The 17,126-nt window shown below is 39.9% G+C and overlaps 1 protein-coding gene across 2 annotated transcripts in view; it reads right to left on the reverse strand.

Moving 5' to 3' along the window:
• Positions 1-17,126, reverse strand: part of RABEP1 (rabaptin, RAB GTPase binding effector protein 1) — a 49,363-nt gene that overhangs the window by 22,944 nt on the left and 9,293 nt on the right. Inside the window, exons 1-4 of one of the 2 annotated variants that reach the window (XM_086859058.1) lie at positions 11,038-11,231; positions 4,850-4,978; positions 2,767-2,970; positions 1,404-1,564 (exon numbers count right to left, since the gene is read on the reverse strand). In XM_086859058.1, the coding sequence (XP_086715184.1) occupies positions 1,404-1,564; positions 2,767-2,899 (294 nt within the window). In that variant the 5' untranslated portion in view covers positions 2,900-2,970; positions 4,850-4,978; positions 11,038-11,231. Of the gene's footprint in view, positions 1-1,403; positions 1,565-2,766; positions 2,971-4,849; positions 4,979-11,037; positions 11,232-17,126 lie in introns of those variants that run through there. The other variant, XM_086859057.1, reaches the window with a different exon arrangement.

Genomic DNA, 17,126 nt, shown 5'->3' on the forward strand with positions numbered 1-17,126 from the left:
AGTAAATTGAGATTAAAAATCTGAATCAGTTGAGAGATATTGTTCTCTGGAAGTGCTTATTGGCAGTTAGTTGGGAGTGCAATGCCAGGACTTTCACACTATAAACTCTGCATATTCTGGGTTGTTTCTACAAGACGCACCACACTGATCCAGTTTTGAACCTACATTCAGCTTCAACCAAAGTCTTTTTGTCCTTAATAAGACTAAAATCTTTTCTTAAAAACAGTGAATGTCTCACAATTGCAGTGGGACTAGAACAGGCTTTAGCCTGATTCTTACCTTGGAAATCAAGACTCCATTAAGAGCAGTCCCACTGCAATAATGCAACCACAACTAGCAATAGTCAGGAATCTCTTCCTAAGCCTCAGAAAAATAATTCATTTTGCAACACTAACACTGATTATTTGCTACAACACAGTAAAAATAGCTAAAATGTTTCTCATGTAGAACATTTGTGATATTCCACACTGCATTTCTTCTGCTGACAGCAAGCAGGAACAGAGACATGCAGTGATGCGGCAGATTATCAGATGTTAGCCTACTTCCTTATTTTCAGTCACTACTTTAAAATTGTTAGAACACCTTGAAGACTAAGGTAAGACTGCTGAGATGAAAAATTCATGAAAATGCAAGTTATTATAACAAGATAAACAAACATTTTTATAAAGCGCTGATCTATTACGACAGTTTCAATTTCCTTCCTGTCTGAAAGGAACCGCATTAAATCTTCAACCTCAACAAAAAAAAACAAAGCAAATCCAAACTCAAGACAAGGTGCCTCAATCTATTTCTATGAACTTTTCTTAGTCACAGATCTCTGAACAACTACAATAATATCTGTCCACACTCCAGAACAATTATTTTTCATGATCTAGAAGAGTCTGTTGTTTTTTCACAGCAAGGTTCTCTGTTTCCTGGGGAGGCAGCAGTACTGTGATGCACAGCCATGGCTTACTTTAGAGAAAGAGGAAAGACATCTTAGATATTCTGAGGTTTTTAATGGGAACTGCAAGTTTTTAAGACCTGGAGAAAGAAGTACAGAAGTGTAAAGGAAACTTTATAAAACTGCAGTCAATCCAGAAAAATCTCAAGGTGGTTTTTACTTGAGCTCATTTGACATCATGACAAGTGACTTTACAGGGCTGCCTGTTTTTATAAGCTGAAGGCAAAACTTTACTGTCTTCTCAAGTGCAATTCTCTCACTGAATGCATATAATTAGGAACAAAGCCTTTAAGACTTCAAATGGATTAGGTCATGATGACTTCCATGAACAAAGGCTGGCAGCTGGCAGGACCAGGCTGTGTGAACTGCTGAGGAATTACAGCAGGCATAGGAATGAACCCATGTGTGACCCCACAGGCCTGTCCTCAAACAGAAACTGAGGAACTTCATTCCAATGTACCTTTTTCATTTCATTTTCTAGGTTTTCCTCCTCCTGGCCTTCAGACAGTCGTCTCCTTAACTCTGCAATTTCCCGCTCCATGTTTTCTCGGTACTGGCTCCACTGGGCTCGCTCTTGCTCCATCCTGTGGTGATACTGGAGCTCATAGTCACGAACAGTCTCTAGAAAACAGCATTTTCAAAACTTATTTTCAAGGTAAGTCAAAGAACAGAGCTTTAGGAACTCCACCTACAACCACTCAATGATTTACTATAATAAATGAAAACTAGGACAACAGTGAACTCTCCCTTCCCTGCCCCAAAACCCAAATACATAAGTAAAAAATCCAAAGGAACTGAATTTCTATTAGTACCATCAACAGAACAGAGAAACAATCCTCAAAAACTGTGCAACTCCTAATTTCAAGGTAATGCACATGACTAATACCCTATTTAGCAGTACCTTTTGTACCTCCAAGTACATCATCCAAACAAATGACCAAAACCTTAAAAAGGTACTCCAAAAGGCAAAGAAATTCAAACTTCTCACATAGCTTCCATTTCCCCGGGATTCACACTAACCCTCTCAGGTCAGGAGCTGTCTGTTTACACAGCAACAGCAGCTGGCACAGCTGAGCCTTAATCTAGGTTCATGTATCTGTGTAGATCGTAAATAAACAGACATTTGTGTACTCAGTATACATTAAGGTTTGTCTGCTCTGGGTGAAAAGCACAATGAGGTGATGGAAAAACTGCCCACAGCCAGCAGGCTCCAGGCTCAGGATAGTTTAGATCCTGTTTGTGAACCTTTAAGAAAACAGACATTTGTGGCAATAGTCTGTTCCCAGTTCATATCCTTTTGTTCATTCACTTTGTCTCAGAAATGTCAACAGCTGTACAACGTGCAAATATAGCAAGGAATAGATCAGAACTATCAAGAAAAAAACATCCAGAGAGAGCAGCATGTAGTCACTACTCTGGGGGAAGGCCCATGTGAATACTGGAGGGACATCTTACTCTGTGAGAGCAGAACTGTGCTCACACTGAAGGAAAAAAGAGAATCATGCTAGCAGATTAAAGCTGTTTTCAGATTCGTCAAATTATAGGCATCATACTTCATGAAAGGATGAAGAGTCACATTCATAGTCCCTCGAAAATGTTTTGAATATACATGAGGTTCCCATGGCCATGAATTGTAAATTCTGTCCTCAAGTTGACAATAAAAAACCCATCAAGCTCCTTTTCACAGCTTTGGGAACTACACTTCATCCAGCCCTTCTGCAGCTTTCCCAAGCCATAACAATTATCCATATTCTGAGGAAGAGCAGGCCCAAATCCCTAAAGACATCAGGGTGGCTGATCTCAGCAGCTTGCCTGCTTGTTACCTTTCATGATGGCCTGGAGAGAAGCCACTTCTTCTTGCCACTGCCTCTTGACCTCGTCGATGGCCTCCTGCTTGGTGGTCTCTGACACTGTGGCTATGGCCTTGATGTTCTCCATTTCCGCGTGGGCTTCCATCAGCTGGGTCCGCAGCTGGCCCAGGTCATCCTGGGCCGCCTGCAGCACTGCATTCTGTCTTTTCAGGTCCTCTGAAAGGAGGATTATATACATTTAGCTTGATTAATGAGCTCAATCTGAAGTGTAGCCCCAGTTGCTATGGCAAAGAACAGAAGGGACTGAAGGAAGCACTGGTATTAAAACGTCTACCTGAAACAAATGAACAAATGTTGGCAGGTATCTTCAGGGAATGCTATTTCTTGACTTTGCTTGCCCTTGCCTTTTATTAAAGGAGCATCTTATGGATGCAGACACAAAGCAGACACTAGATATAACTAGGATCAATATAGCTGACAAAAGTGAACTGTGCTTTTCAACAGTTTTTATTTTTTAACCCATTCTCGTAACGAATCTGGAAAAGGCACAAACAGTTTTTCTCCCATTTCTGGGACCAACTTGGTTCTCAATTTGGATGGAATGCTTCATATTTCTTGAATAGAAACACTGTGACCCCTCTGGAGAGCCCACATAAGAAAAATATGTAGCCTAATTTGCTCCTTACCAAATACTTTGGTAAAACTGAGTTTCTACTAAGAAAAAGGATACATTCAATGGAACACCCACTTCTTCTCTAATTATTGCAACTATAAACAGAAATTAAACTAATTTCATATTATCCTCCTGAGTGCTTGGCTAATCTGAAACAAACAGCTCTGGAAGACATATATAATTAATTCCAAAAGTACTAACACAAAATATGTGTTTTATGGCCACATAGCCTGCTTCAATGGCAATCACATTTAGCAGAAACATCTGGCCAGTACACAACCAGCACCAAGCTATCTCCATGTATTTCCCTCAGGGCCAAAAAGCTGAATTAATCCTGGTGCTCTCATTCCTGATAGAAAATATAGAACCCAGAGCTAATCAAGTACTTTAAAGGACATTAATCCTTGTGTAAAAAAACCAAGACTCTGTAGCATTAATATTCTTAGTTTTCAAGTGACAGTATTAAAGATGGGTACCAACAGCCCCAATGTACATTTAGGAAAGGGTCTTGGAACAGAGAGGGAGAAAAAATTTTGGGGGGGACAGGGAAAGAAAAGTAATTGCTTGTATATCCTCCTCTGTTGTCCTTTCACTTTAGTACCTGTGAAAGTTGGGGTGTTTTTCTCTTCTCCTATGACAATTTATTTTACATTTTTTAACTATACCAAAATGGGAGAATAATTTCTTATCCCATCAGTAGTGTCTTGTATCTTAAATTTCCTTTTATCCAGCCTTAAAAACACAAGTAAAAAGGTTTGCTGTATGATCTGATCTTCATTATGCCTGTTGTATTTCTGCTCTCAGAAGCTTATACAGCAGCTGCAGTCTTAATGCATTATGTTTTGGCTCTGCTTTCATATGTTAAAGACAGAAAAATCATCAGAATTAGATAAATCAATCTGTCTCTCAGAACAGCTATCTCTACTCTCTGATAGTTCATCGGGTATTTGAGCTCATATGATTTAAATTTTCCTTTAAATTGTGTTATTGAAATAGATGCCCTTGGCTGGTATTAAAACTTTTATAACATTTGCCTGCTTACAGCCTACCTCAGTTTGAAATTTAAGACAAATAAATGCTATATAAAAAAAAGGCCACAGAGTACACAGAGTACAGCACAGCATCCAGGATATATCTTTCCATTTACCAGATCAGCTCCTGCCCAGAGAGCACACCTGAATTCAGGAAGTTAGTATTAAAACTCACTGGTGGTGTTTTTGCATGGACATCAAGTTGCTCTGGCTCCTATCTATGAGGCTAATCTTTAAATTTAATTCTAAAATTCATTCTAGGATGCTCAGTAGTTACCTATTGCATCTCTTACATACTTTTTATAACTGTTTAAAAGACTAAATAATACGGGGATTATTTGAAGATGAAGTTAAATAAACTTTAGAATAATTCAGAGAATTGAGGACTTACCTTCCTTAGCCAGGTATAACTCCTTAAATTTTGCTCTCTTCTGATTAAATTCTTGCTCAAGTTGCTGCTTTGTGCGCAGAAATTCTGCATTGACCTTTTCCAATTCTGCTACCCGTTGTAGAAGAGCATCTAAAAATAAAGTAGAAGATAAGGTACGTCACTAACAGTTATCCAGACATCCCATTCTGCAAGGCTGAGGTTTGGGGCTTACTCTTTTTAAAATATCTTTACTCACTAGCTCTGCTGTTGCCTCATGATAATGAGGAAAACTAGCCAGTCCTTTAAGGAACAAAGGCAGGTAGGTTTTCTTAAGACTGCAACACCAAATTCTAATGAAACATCTCTGGGGAACTAGAGGCAAAGTGGCAGGGAGTTCTGCAGAAAACAATCTTCAAAAGAAAACCACAATTTGGTATATACGACGAAGGAAGAAATAGAAATAATTCTGATGATGGTTTTCTTCCCTGGGAAGTGTGTGAGGGCTGAGCAATAAAGCACCAAGTGCTCAAAGGCTGAGGTCAAATAAAACAAAGTGACAGCAGCTCAGCCAACAGCTATGAAAGGGCAAAGCACAGGAAGGAAACCCTGTAAGCTAAAAATTAGGTACCATTATCAATCCAGTCTTCAGTTCTGCATGTTCAGCAAAAGATGAACCAGATTACACCTGGAGAAGTTTGCCAGAGGATGACCACAATCTACAGAGAATTAACTAATTGTAAGATCAAACTGTCCTCATTTCCAGCAGGTAAAAATCCTCAAAGATGCACATACATCACTCTGTTCTCCAGAATTTACCACATCAGCCCTTCATCTGGTGGTGCAACCAAAGAAGGAAGAATAGAAAGTCTACAAAGATTGTTATAATGTGCTTATTGTTGAAAAAAACCCCCCATATGATACCACTGTATGATGCTATAAAGACCCCATACAACCACCAACACATCTGCATGTACAATATCCACTTCTTTGCACCTCAAGTTCTGTTGTAGCTGGCAGTTTCAACTTGCACACCTCAGAATTCAAATACGAAACAGAAAGAAAACGCTGGTGAGCCAGAACAAAATACATTTCCCTGCTGCAATGCACTGGGGAAAAAATGTTTCTCTACATGAGCCTCTGTGTGTTCTGCAGAAGCATTTTGTGGGCATGTTCCAACTCTGCCGTGCAAAGTGAATCACTTCAGTTATAGCCTCTATATAGCACAGACTAGATACACAAAATATTGATCCATCAGAGGTGTTTGTGCATCCCATCCAACACTTCCCACACAATCAAGCAGTACAAATACAATCCAAAGGCTACACAACTTCAGCATCAAACATTTAGACTCACAAACAGCTGGAATCAGCTCTACAGCTCGTTTTACAGGTAAAACGCTGGATGGGCAATGCCATTGAGATGGGGCCAGTTATTTTTGGTACCAGATGACGTACAGTAAGAGCAGACACACTAAATAACTAAACAAAAGGATCTTCTAAGAGCACAGGTATGTTTTACTCATTGCTGGTTATAGGAGTTTATATATTACAAAATACAGCACCTAATCTCTTCAGTTCTGTACTGAATAAAAGATAAATGCAGGTATAAGACTGATGAAATTTTAATGTGGCTTTTTAAAAAAATCCTAATTTTTTTTTTTATCACCTGAAATACAAACACATAGGTTTTTCTGGCCAGCAACTCCTATGTGGATAGTTCAAAGCCAACTGCGCAGGAGTGTTCTCCAGAAAATGAAAGGAATCTGCAGCAAAGACACACTGAGAGCAAAGCTTCAAGTGAGTTCAGAGAGTGTCTGGATCAAAACCAGGGATGAAACAGCACATGTGGAACCAGGTCTGGGTAAGAAAAATGCTTCCCAAGGTTAAAGGGTTGCCTTTGATCTCCTGCTGAAGTTTTGCAAAGGGAAAGGGTTTGCTTGTGTTTCCACTGCCCCAGTCCTGTGCAGGGCGATGCAGAGCCGGCAGCCACTGTGCTCCACAGCTCATAAACAGCTGTGCTGGCCCTGAGGAGCTGGGTTTGAGCTCAGTTCAGGTCCTGAAGGGAAACTCCTGGAGGCACTAGAGCCTAAGGGAGCTGTGTGCCAGGGGCAGGTGGCTGCACTGTGCAGGTCCAGCCAGGTGGCTCTGCATTCACGGGTACCGCCCTGGAGCTTCAAGCACGCATTCCAGATGAACAAGGGGGAATCTGGACATCATTCACCTTGCACACATTCTTTTGAAAATCACACAAAACCTGTTCAATTCTACAGTTAACAATCCTGAAAGTTAAACCAACTGTCGACTCAACTCTCCTGCCCCCAAGATGACTTGAGCATTCCTTGTTTACTTAATTCCCTTTCCATCTTCCTTCAGCAGAGAGACAGCAGCAGCTGTGCTGCTGCTCCCATCAGAAAATGCAAAGCAATTAAGCTGTATTTGAAGGTGTGAGTTCCTTCTGCTGAGGATGGAGGGCAAGAGGACACCCCAAGAGCAGAATGTTCAAGTGCTCTAAGCTGGAGAAACAAAAGACTTACCCTTTTCAAATCCTCCCGCCCAAACAGAAAGAGGGAGGGCAGAGTCACCAAGAAGGAAATGAAATTTAAATATTTACATTTTTACAGTACTCTCCCCTCTCTGCAGCCTGGCAGTTAGGTCTAAAAAGTAATAGATAAATAACTAAATAATCAAAGGCCTCCACAACTGAGCTCTGGCAGCTGTCAGGGCCAGCTGCAGGCATTCTAAAAAAGAAAAAGTTTAAGATCTCAACTGCAGGTCATCCATCACTGCAACTGTGCATTAACATTGTTCTTTCGATTCTATATTAAGTTTGAAGTGGTTTTACCACCTGTGCTACATATGCAGCTCAGGACAGATCTCAGCACATCCCCACTGCAGTAAGACAAGGCACAAACTCAAGGACAATAGGCTATATAGGTCAACATCAACCCCCTCAAATACACCTGCATAAGAAGTAAAAGCAAAAGAAAGTTTATTTTTCTGAGACATTCTAAGGTGAGCTACCACCTTCCTGCTAAGTGACTAAGTTTACAAATTAATTATTTTCTTCCTTGGAGGTACAATTTATACAAAAGCCATACAGACACTTGCCAAAATGCAAGTGTGATCCCAAGCCCAGACTGCCAGGCACAGGTACCCTCGGGCCACATGGCACAGATTAAAATCCACCTGGAAATGCACTGGAGTCAATGGCAGGAAATGGACTCATTCATAGATTTCCAATTAGGCCTTTCTCATTTATCACTTAATTTTCACTCTGAATTTAGGTCCGACTCACCCCAAGCCCAGAGTTGAAAAAGAAAACTTAGTTGCCATCACAGGCTGTAATTTAAAGGCAGCCCCAAAAGCAAGCTGTTCATTTTGCAGAGTGGTTCCCATGCTCCAGTGCCACCACGGCTGTTGAAGGAGGATGAAGGGAGAGCGAACACAGCCGGGAGATGGGCAGTGCCCGACTGAAACGGGATCTGCTGTCACACAGCACGGAACACTCTGTATCCCCTCACAGCACTAGTGGGATCTCTAATCCCTATTTAGGGCCCTAGTCACCCAGAAACAAACAAAATCCCTAAAGACCTGTTTTCTTAACTTTGGAAATAGCACTGAGAAAATTTTAAATTAAAATTGGTATGCCAAACTAAAAAAAAATACAAACAAGAAATCCTGTTGGCCAACAATTTAAAACAGCTTTTTTTTTCATGGATTATTAGGCCAAATAGACTGCAGATGACAGAGATATAGATGGCAATTAAATCACTAGCTTAATTTCTAGCTAGTAACACAGATCTTGCAGAGACACTCCAGGTGAGACAAAGGGATCCCCATCTCCTGTGGAGCACTGACATTACAGCAAAGCACAGTGAATGTCATCATGTGCCCTAACCAGGGAGAACTCAAAATAAGGGCAGCAAAATCCATTTCAGAGCAGACTCATCGATTTACAGGAGAACCATGAAACTGCTGCAATATGTGAAGAGAAACTTCAGAGAAAAAAAGATACAGCTTTCTCTTAACCCACTGCACAGCAAAATTCCAATTCTAGGAAAACACAGGAACAAAACACACATTTCTTATTGACTAGTTATTTATATGCTGTTCCACAGGGCAGCTCCAAAAAGGATTAAATTTTATGTATGACAGTTTCCAGTTACACAAACATGTAGCGATCATTCCAGAACTAAGACAGACAAAGCTGATTATCAATAAGACTATTTTTGAGTACCAGTTCTATTTATAAAATTAATGCCATAGAGCTTTCTGCTTGATATTTAAAGAGTCAAACATGACATCAAGAGTTCAGTCCAACATAGCTGAAATACAAAGACAGAAGAGAAAAGAACTTACATGTACAATCAACTTTTTGGAGACAAAATATATAGCTTCTGTCATTTTCTACATTTCTTTTGCTGTCATGATTGCTTGAGAAGTATGGAAAAGTACTTATTTCTATGAGTTCCTACTATGACTTTCTACTATTTGCTATGAACACTAACCTTAGTCTATCATGACATCATATTGGAGCCACAATTATGCTACTCTATAAACTTTTAATCCAAGTCTGCCACCAGACCATTCATGTAGACTGCAAAAAGCTTTTTTTTACTTTACTCAAACAGGATTTGATGAAAAAAGAACAACCAACCCCTTCACTCTTACAATACACTCCAGCTGTTTGCATGAGGCACTCAGAAGCATAGGAACAGATTAGGGTTCTTTGAAGAAACATGTTAAATTTAACATGTTAAACAGAAGCAATTTCTGACTTATAAAATGAGGCTGCTTTATTTTCAAGAAACAACATTTGTCCTTACACACAGATATCCAGCAGCAGCAGATCAAACTAGAGGGAAAAAAAACCCAAACCAAAACACAGGAAGAAAATAATTACCTGCTTTGCTCAAACTTGCATTTGCAAGTATCAAGCATTTTATTTACTGGGCCAAATGGCTCAAGCTCACTGGTCACACACTTTCCTTGTTTTATGTGAGGACAGAGAATGACCCCTGACTTTTCACTTGCCACCTTCTTTTTCAGAGTGGCACTAAATGCCTCCGCCTGTCACAGCTCCCTTTTTAGAGTGTTTCGCTGTGTGTGGTGAGAAGAATCAACCCCAGAAAGGGGAAAACCAGGGGGTTCTGCCCCAGAGCTGTGCCCTGGCCCAGGAGCTGCTGGCTCTGCTCTGAGAAGGAGCTTGGGCAGTTCCCCATTTCGGGCAGTGCAGCTTTCGGACACTGCTGCATTCATCCAGCCATTTCTGGCTGATTGTGCAGCTGAAGGTTATCTGACATCCACAATTTGTTCTCCATTGACTAAACATTCACAGGGAAACAATCCAGTACCAATTTAAGGCCAAATCCATAAAAACTTGGTGTTGTTGACAAATGCAGATATCACCATGCAGATCTGAGCCTTGCTGCATCATATCTGTTACAGAAGCTTCATATTTATTGCAAATATCAGCAAGTGCAGGATCAAAAATTTTCAGCCAAGCATTGCATGTTACCAGCATCTCACCACATAATAAATAATCTATTAACATCAAGTGGAAGTTTGCAATATATTATTAAAGTTTGAAGGTAATGTTATTTTTAATTGAAGCTGAATGACAAACATCTTTCCACTACATAATCTCAGTAGTGCCTATTCCTACTCTTTATTTTTCTTTTTTATGCTAAACAACGTGTAACATCCTACATTAAGGATGTTAATTAAGTTTAGAGAAAAAATGAAAAGCCATCACTAAATTAAAGTAATTAAAATCTGAAGAAATTTAGATGTTTGAATAAATGGGAAGACTCTCTTCTATAATATAATCAAGAACCACAGAATGGTTTGGGCTGGAAGCAACCTTAAAGATCATCTCATTACAACCCCTCTGCTTATGCAGGGACACCTTCCATTAGATGAGGTTGCTCCAAGCCCTGTCCAGCCTGGACTCGGACACTTCCAAGAACGAGGCAGCCATAAGAAGAGAACAAGCAAAAGGGAAAGAGAAAACAAAGGTTCTTTAAATGGCTTAATTAAACCTGCAAAGATAAATAGCCATATGCAGTAACAACTAAACTTTCCCTAACAGCAAAGTAAACATCTTCATGCACAACTAAAAGGAAAAGAAGGCAAACACATAGTTTCTCCTTCCCCATTTTTTTTTTCCACTTCCACTTCCCACTTTTTCTCCCTTTTCACAGCACTTACAATGTGTTAACTACTTCCTTGCTTTGTTATTGCCTCCTTCATCTTCTTTCCTGGACACAAAAGTAGGCAGTTGCTTCCTGAGGTGCAAATCTCCATCTTGTGACACTCCATTTCACCCAGTAAAAGAGAATCACTCCTGACTTCCAGTTTGGTAAGCCCACTTCATGTGACAAGTAATGCTCTTCTACACACTTAGTCACTCTGACCCCAGGTTAACTTAAGTCTCGTTTTAAATATATGCTTAGTTACCCATTATTTACACTGGACTGCAATGGAACACTGCTCACTCACATCAAGTATCACAGGAATGCACTTAAACATAAATGTCCATGTTGACAAAAGGGGGCTTGAATTTTTTTCCAACAGTTTATTTTCATTTGCCAAAAGCATTATTTCTTCCCAAGGACAGTCCCCTACCTCCATTATTATAGCCTGGATTTTGTACATCCCTGTTCAACATAGTAGCTGGCTCTTTCCTTTTAACTAGACTGCCATCAGAACTCTCAGTTCTGTGCACACAGTTTTCTCCACAGAAGTCCGAGCTTAATGCACAAGAAGTTTACTATCATTAGTTTTCACTCTATTTCATCTCTGCCACCGATGTTTTGGTGAGAACAATTCATCAAGAAATTTCAGGAAAACACTATTGGTTAGCATTTTTTTTTCTGAGAAAATCAACCACACGCTGTGCTTTATCAATTCTTTGAATAATTTAAATAGGGCAGCAGTGGGTGAATCACAGAGTTGGAAAAGTCAGACAACACCATTAATGGAATCCTATGGAAAGGATTTTGCCTGTATCCTGCTGCTATCACCAGTGAATCTCCCCAGAAACGCAGTGTTGCTAAGCTTGAATGCATATCAGAATATTTCAAAAGTCAACAGCAAGCTACAGTCTGGTGAACTTTGAATTCATCTACAGTGACACAAAATGGAGAGAACAGTTACCAATCTCATCACAATCACCAGCATTTTCCCTGCTCCCTAAGTGCTTGCCTCTTGTTCATCTTGCTTTAACAATTTTTCTTTTTTATATCTGCTCTTTTCAGGAGGATCAATTTGGAAAAAAAAAAGAAAAAGAACAAACAAATAACCAAACCAAAATCACTCAGTGTCTCCTTGGATTTATGAAAGGGGTTATTTACTCTGCAGGCTGTGGGCATTTACTCAGCCCAGTCACTGCTCGAGCAAACAAGAGCAGGGTGATGGCAGCGCAGAACTGGGGAAGGTGAAGTCCCCAAGAACTGGGCACATTTCCCCAAGAGGATTCACAGCTGGATTCCACCTCTGCCAGCTCTAGGCCAGCCTAGGTAGATCTCCAGACCCTGCAGGCACAGCCTGACGAGATCCCCTTGGCAAAGCTTCCTGAGCATTTCACACATCTGAGCTCAAACAATGCAGCTGTCAAATTCATCCTTGCCCCTTTCATTTCACCAGCCAGCCCCATCTCATTACCTGCAAGATAAACACCAACAGAAGGTGTTTGAAGCAGACACAGAGGCTCCTCCAGCCCAGAACCAGACCTCCAGCACAGCCACCTCTTCCCTTCCACAGCATTTGAAAACAAGTCCCCAAAAATGTCCTTCCTGACCAGAGCAAGACTGAAAATATGAATGAGCCTTCGTATTTACACAGGAATATTTCTGCCAAGTTTTTCCACACTAGCACGTCTCATCATTTGTATGATATAACCAGAAAACCCAGAACTGGATTACACGTGGCAATTCCACTTGACAGTGAGGTTTTCAGTGTGTCTTCCAGTAAAAGAAAATATAAATTGAGGATATTGTCTGTTTTAGTAAACCACCAGGAATCTGCTGCTCTGATCAAATGAAAATATTTCAGATCAAGAGTCATTTAGGGAGAGACTCTGATATGCATTTCATTTTACAGGAGACCCCCTACACAATTTGCACTCTGAGCACCACTAATATAACTGTTCTCTTTAAATGTAAACATTTGCTAAACCCAGACAACAGACTGATTTTCTTTCAAGATAATTTAATTGCTGACTCATTTGCAGTGGGAGGGGAAAAAAATCCCTGTGACTCCTTATTATATGTTTATCACTTCGCCTACAGATTTATTAAAGGCTGTCCTCTTCAGGCAGAAAAATGAGAATAAAGTGTGACTCAACTCTCAGGAAAAAAGAACCAACAAAACAGCACAAAACAACCCTACTGCATTGTTCTCTTTGATGAAGTAAGTTAATATATAAAAGAAAACCATTACATTAATTCCAAAATTCCCCCAGACACCACTATAGTCTGAGATCTCATGCTGTCTTGCTGTTTGTCATGGGGCCAAAAATTGAGGTGTAGTTTTGATAGCATTTAGGCTACAGACCACCCCAGGTACTCTGCTTTCCAATTTCTGAGCAGAAAGAACAAATTAATGATAATCTAACACACTTAAAAATTCAAAGGAAGGTAACAAAAGTGAAATACAGCTCGACCAAGAAAATGATGTGGAAGAAACCAGAAAGAAGCCAATGTTTGTGAAATTTATATAGGTAATGACTTCTGCAATTTACCATTGGTACAGGTGTGAGGACACTGCCATTTAAAGCAAATTGGCATCCTGGTGGACATTTTCAAAAGCTGAAATAATCACAAGAGCATGGAAACTCACTTCCACATGCACAGCTACCAGACAGCACAGTCATTTCACAGGTACTAGAAAAACTTCAGAAACAGCAGCAACTCACAGCTCAAGAGTTACGGATATGAACAAGCAGCACAAAAGGGAGTTAACACCTGATTTCTTTCCCACTGTGGTTCCCTATCCCTTGCTACATAATCTGGCCACTCAAATAGGTATACAGAAAATAAACTGGGAAAGAGAACAGGTAGAAACTGACTTTCAAGAAATAGTAATTTTAAAATTTTAGTTGTCAGAATAGCCTGTTGTAGGCATGAAAAAACAGGGTGCTGTAGAGTAGCCACTTAAAGGATATAAATCTTAATAAATGGAATGGAAAAAGACTGTTGCCTGATATATTTAGGGAGACATTGTGATGATAAATATAGTATGACAAACAATAAAAGACAATTAACATCTTTACTTGATAAGGAACAGGATACAGATCCTATTATTTGGAGTAAGGCTTCTAAAGCAATTTAATAGGTTCCCAGAGAACAACAGACTAGTACTCCCCCAAGCCTCTAGAATCTATTTCTTGACAGGAAATACTGCTGTGATTCTATATATTCATATTTTTTGCTACCACTTGCCAACTACATGAATTCTTGAACATTTAAAAAGGAAGAAGATCCTCCTCCAGCATGAAATTTTCAAAACATCTTCCAGGGGTCTAAGCAAACAGAATGGGAAGGCTAGACTAAGCCTGCAGTTACAATCATTTTAAATGAATTTCTATACTGGTGGTCATCTGAGAGGGTAACTCAGCACTCCCACCTCACTGTGAGCACACATGCCTTTTACCCCCACCACACTATGAGAGCTTTTAACAGCAGTGACAGCATCAGAAGTGATACAGGAAAAATTTGGAGGGTGGGAGGGGAGTGAGTCTCAAACCAGGTCCAAAGCAGACCACACCTAGCACTTGGCTGAGCACAGAGCAGACCTGACACACACGTGGCAATGAAGATCAGAGTAAACTGTGAAAAAAAGTCAGAACTATACCCTTGGACTCTCATATTACTACTGTGTGGTTTACACCCTTCCTTTATGCCAGCTCTAATGCTTATCAGGTCTTTCACTAAATTAATTAAACTAATTAATTCAGCAGTGGGTAGTTCTCAACTGGTGACTGAGCTGAACTGGCTCAGTGATGGGTCCAATGTGCAGGGCTGGCATAAAAAAAATGAGGGAAACACGACTGTGGGAGCAGAAAGAACAGAGTAGGAGCCCTTCTCTCAGCAGTAGCAACCTTCTAGACTGGCTTAGCTGCAATGTGAAACCACAGCCTATGGGTACAGCCTGATTATCAGTTTAACTGAAGTGCTTGCTGCCTGCCAAAAGAAATAGTCTGGCCTTCATTCTGTCCCCCACTCTCCCTTGTGGCTACTGAGATTGGTGTAGCCATGCAGCAGAACTTAGATTTTTAAGACTTGATGACTGACATTTGTAAGTGATGAACGACCTTTTTCAAATCCTGATTTCCATTCAGACTCTCCAGGGGAAGCTGACAAACTTAATTGGTATTAGAAAGCAAATTCCAAAGCTCAGGTTTCCCACCAGTGTTTGTACACACTCAGGTTTTGAACAAATGGACCTGAAAGAGTTTTACTGCACTGCAGTTGCCAGTATAGAAGTGCTTAGACTGGTACAAAACTAGAGCTGTAGATAAAAATATATCAGAAAACATTCCTATCCCACAATAAGGTTAGGTTCACATTTACTTGAAAGCAAATACGCAGTTAGATTAGACATTGTAACAGGCCCTTACAACCACTCCCCATGGATCATCAGCTAAATGTAAACCTCAATGCCTCCAACAAATTTAACTCTGAAACATCAGGAGTTAATGCAGCACTTTAACATCTTTATCTCCAGTTCCATCTAGAACTCCAACAGAAGCTGTGAAGACCAGACAGACAGCTCTAATATCTTCACAGCTAGAAGCGTCACTCAAGCGCAGAATCCAGAGTTTGCCTAATTGCTTTCCCATTAATTTCACATGGGAGAAGATATAAACAGACATTGCAAGCTGGCAATTAAGAAAACCTTACTTGAAACCAATCTTTAAAAGAAAATTTTAAAGATGCCATATATGACATAAATATGCCATTCTGTCATATGATTTTAATTAACAGGGCCAAATTTATTCTTTGTATTTCACCAAAATAAACTAAGTAACACCATAAAATAAGTATGATAAAATGTATCAGAGGGATTTTGGCACAGGTTACTGTTAATGTAAGATGAATGTTCCAATTCTTGTCTCTGAAGTCAAGGGGAGACTAATACGAACTTCAATAAGCCTTAGGAAAGACAATTTTCTTAAAGGATACTGGACATGAAAATTTATTGTAGATAGTTAAAATACTTATTGCTTGAGCAGTAACTTCTAGAACTCCTCTGTGTTTCTTCCTGAACAACAACCACTGAACACACAGCTGTAAGCACTGTATGATACTCTGTGGTTTTATCTACGTTACTGTTTGCAAGTTACTGCTTCATTCTTTTTTTAAAGCACCCAACCATGGTGCTGCCTCCTCATTTTGCATAGCACTGATGCACAGATTAAAATAAATAATTTCTTTTGGGGACTATTTGAATGGTGACCAGCCATGCAAATACAAAGTTACCCTACCAGGGCATGAGTGTGGGGATAAACAGTTACACAGGGAACCACTCAGAAAAACAGTGAAAGAGCTGTTTCTCCTTTTGTTGTGCATATTCCTCTCCTTTGTTGCCATTTAAACAGCATTGCAAATCTTGTTGCAATTATCTGAAAGCTAAAAACACGTATTGGTAGAAGATGCAATACACAGTCTACTCAGGTCACCAGCTTAGAGCCATGGGAACACCATTATAATTGACATTGCTGGTTAGGTTTGATCCCCAGGTAACCCTTCCCTCTCACCTCCAGGCTATTCCCTCTGGAATACACACAGTTAATGCTACCATTGCCTTCCAGTTATTGATTCCAATTCACTTTGCTATGTATAACTTCTGTTACTGCATTTTTGCTCCAGAATTTTACCAAAAAATACTTTCAAAAACCACAAAATATAAAAAGATAAATATTAATAAAATCCCACCCAAATTTAAATTTCTTCTCAGTGTGACTCACCACAGTAAGGGTTATTAAGTGTTTCTGGCTTATTAAGTAACTAAAAATCAGACTGCCTTTTTTGTTTTTCTCCAGGATTCTGGTTATTTTTCAGTCCCTAACACACAAGGCAGGGTCCTTAACTGCACACAGAACCAAATGAGCAGATCACAACTCTGCTGTTTCCTGTCCTGCTCTCAACTGATACCACAGAACTGCTCTGATAGCCAAAAGATGGAACACTTCTATTTTCTACTTCCATTTCCAAGAGGCATAAGTTAACTTCCAGCAATGATTTTTTTGCAATCTGTGAGGCACTTAGCTACTTCAGTTTATTAAGGTATTAAAG

The sequence above is a fragment of the Cyanistes caeruleus genome, chromosome 21, assembly GCF_971803275.1.
Source record: "Cyanistes caeruleus chromosome 21, bCyaCae1.hap1.1, whole genome shotgun sequence".
Lineage (NCBI taxonomy): Eukaryota > Metazoa > Chordata > Aves > Passeriformes > Paridae > Cyanistes > Cyanistes caeruleus.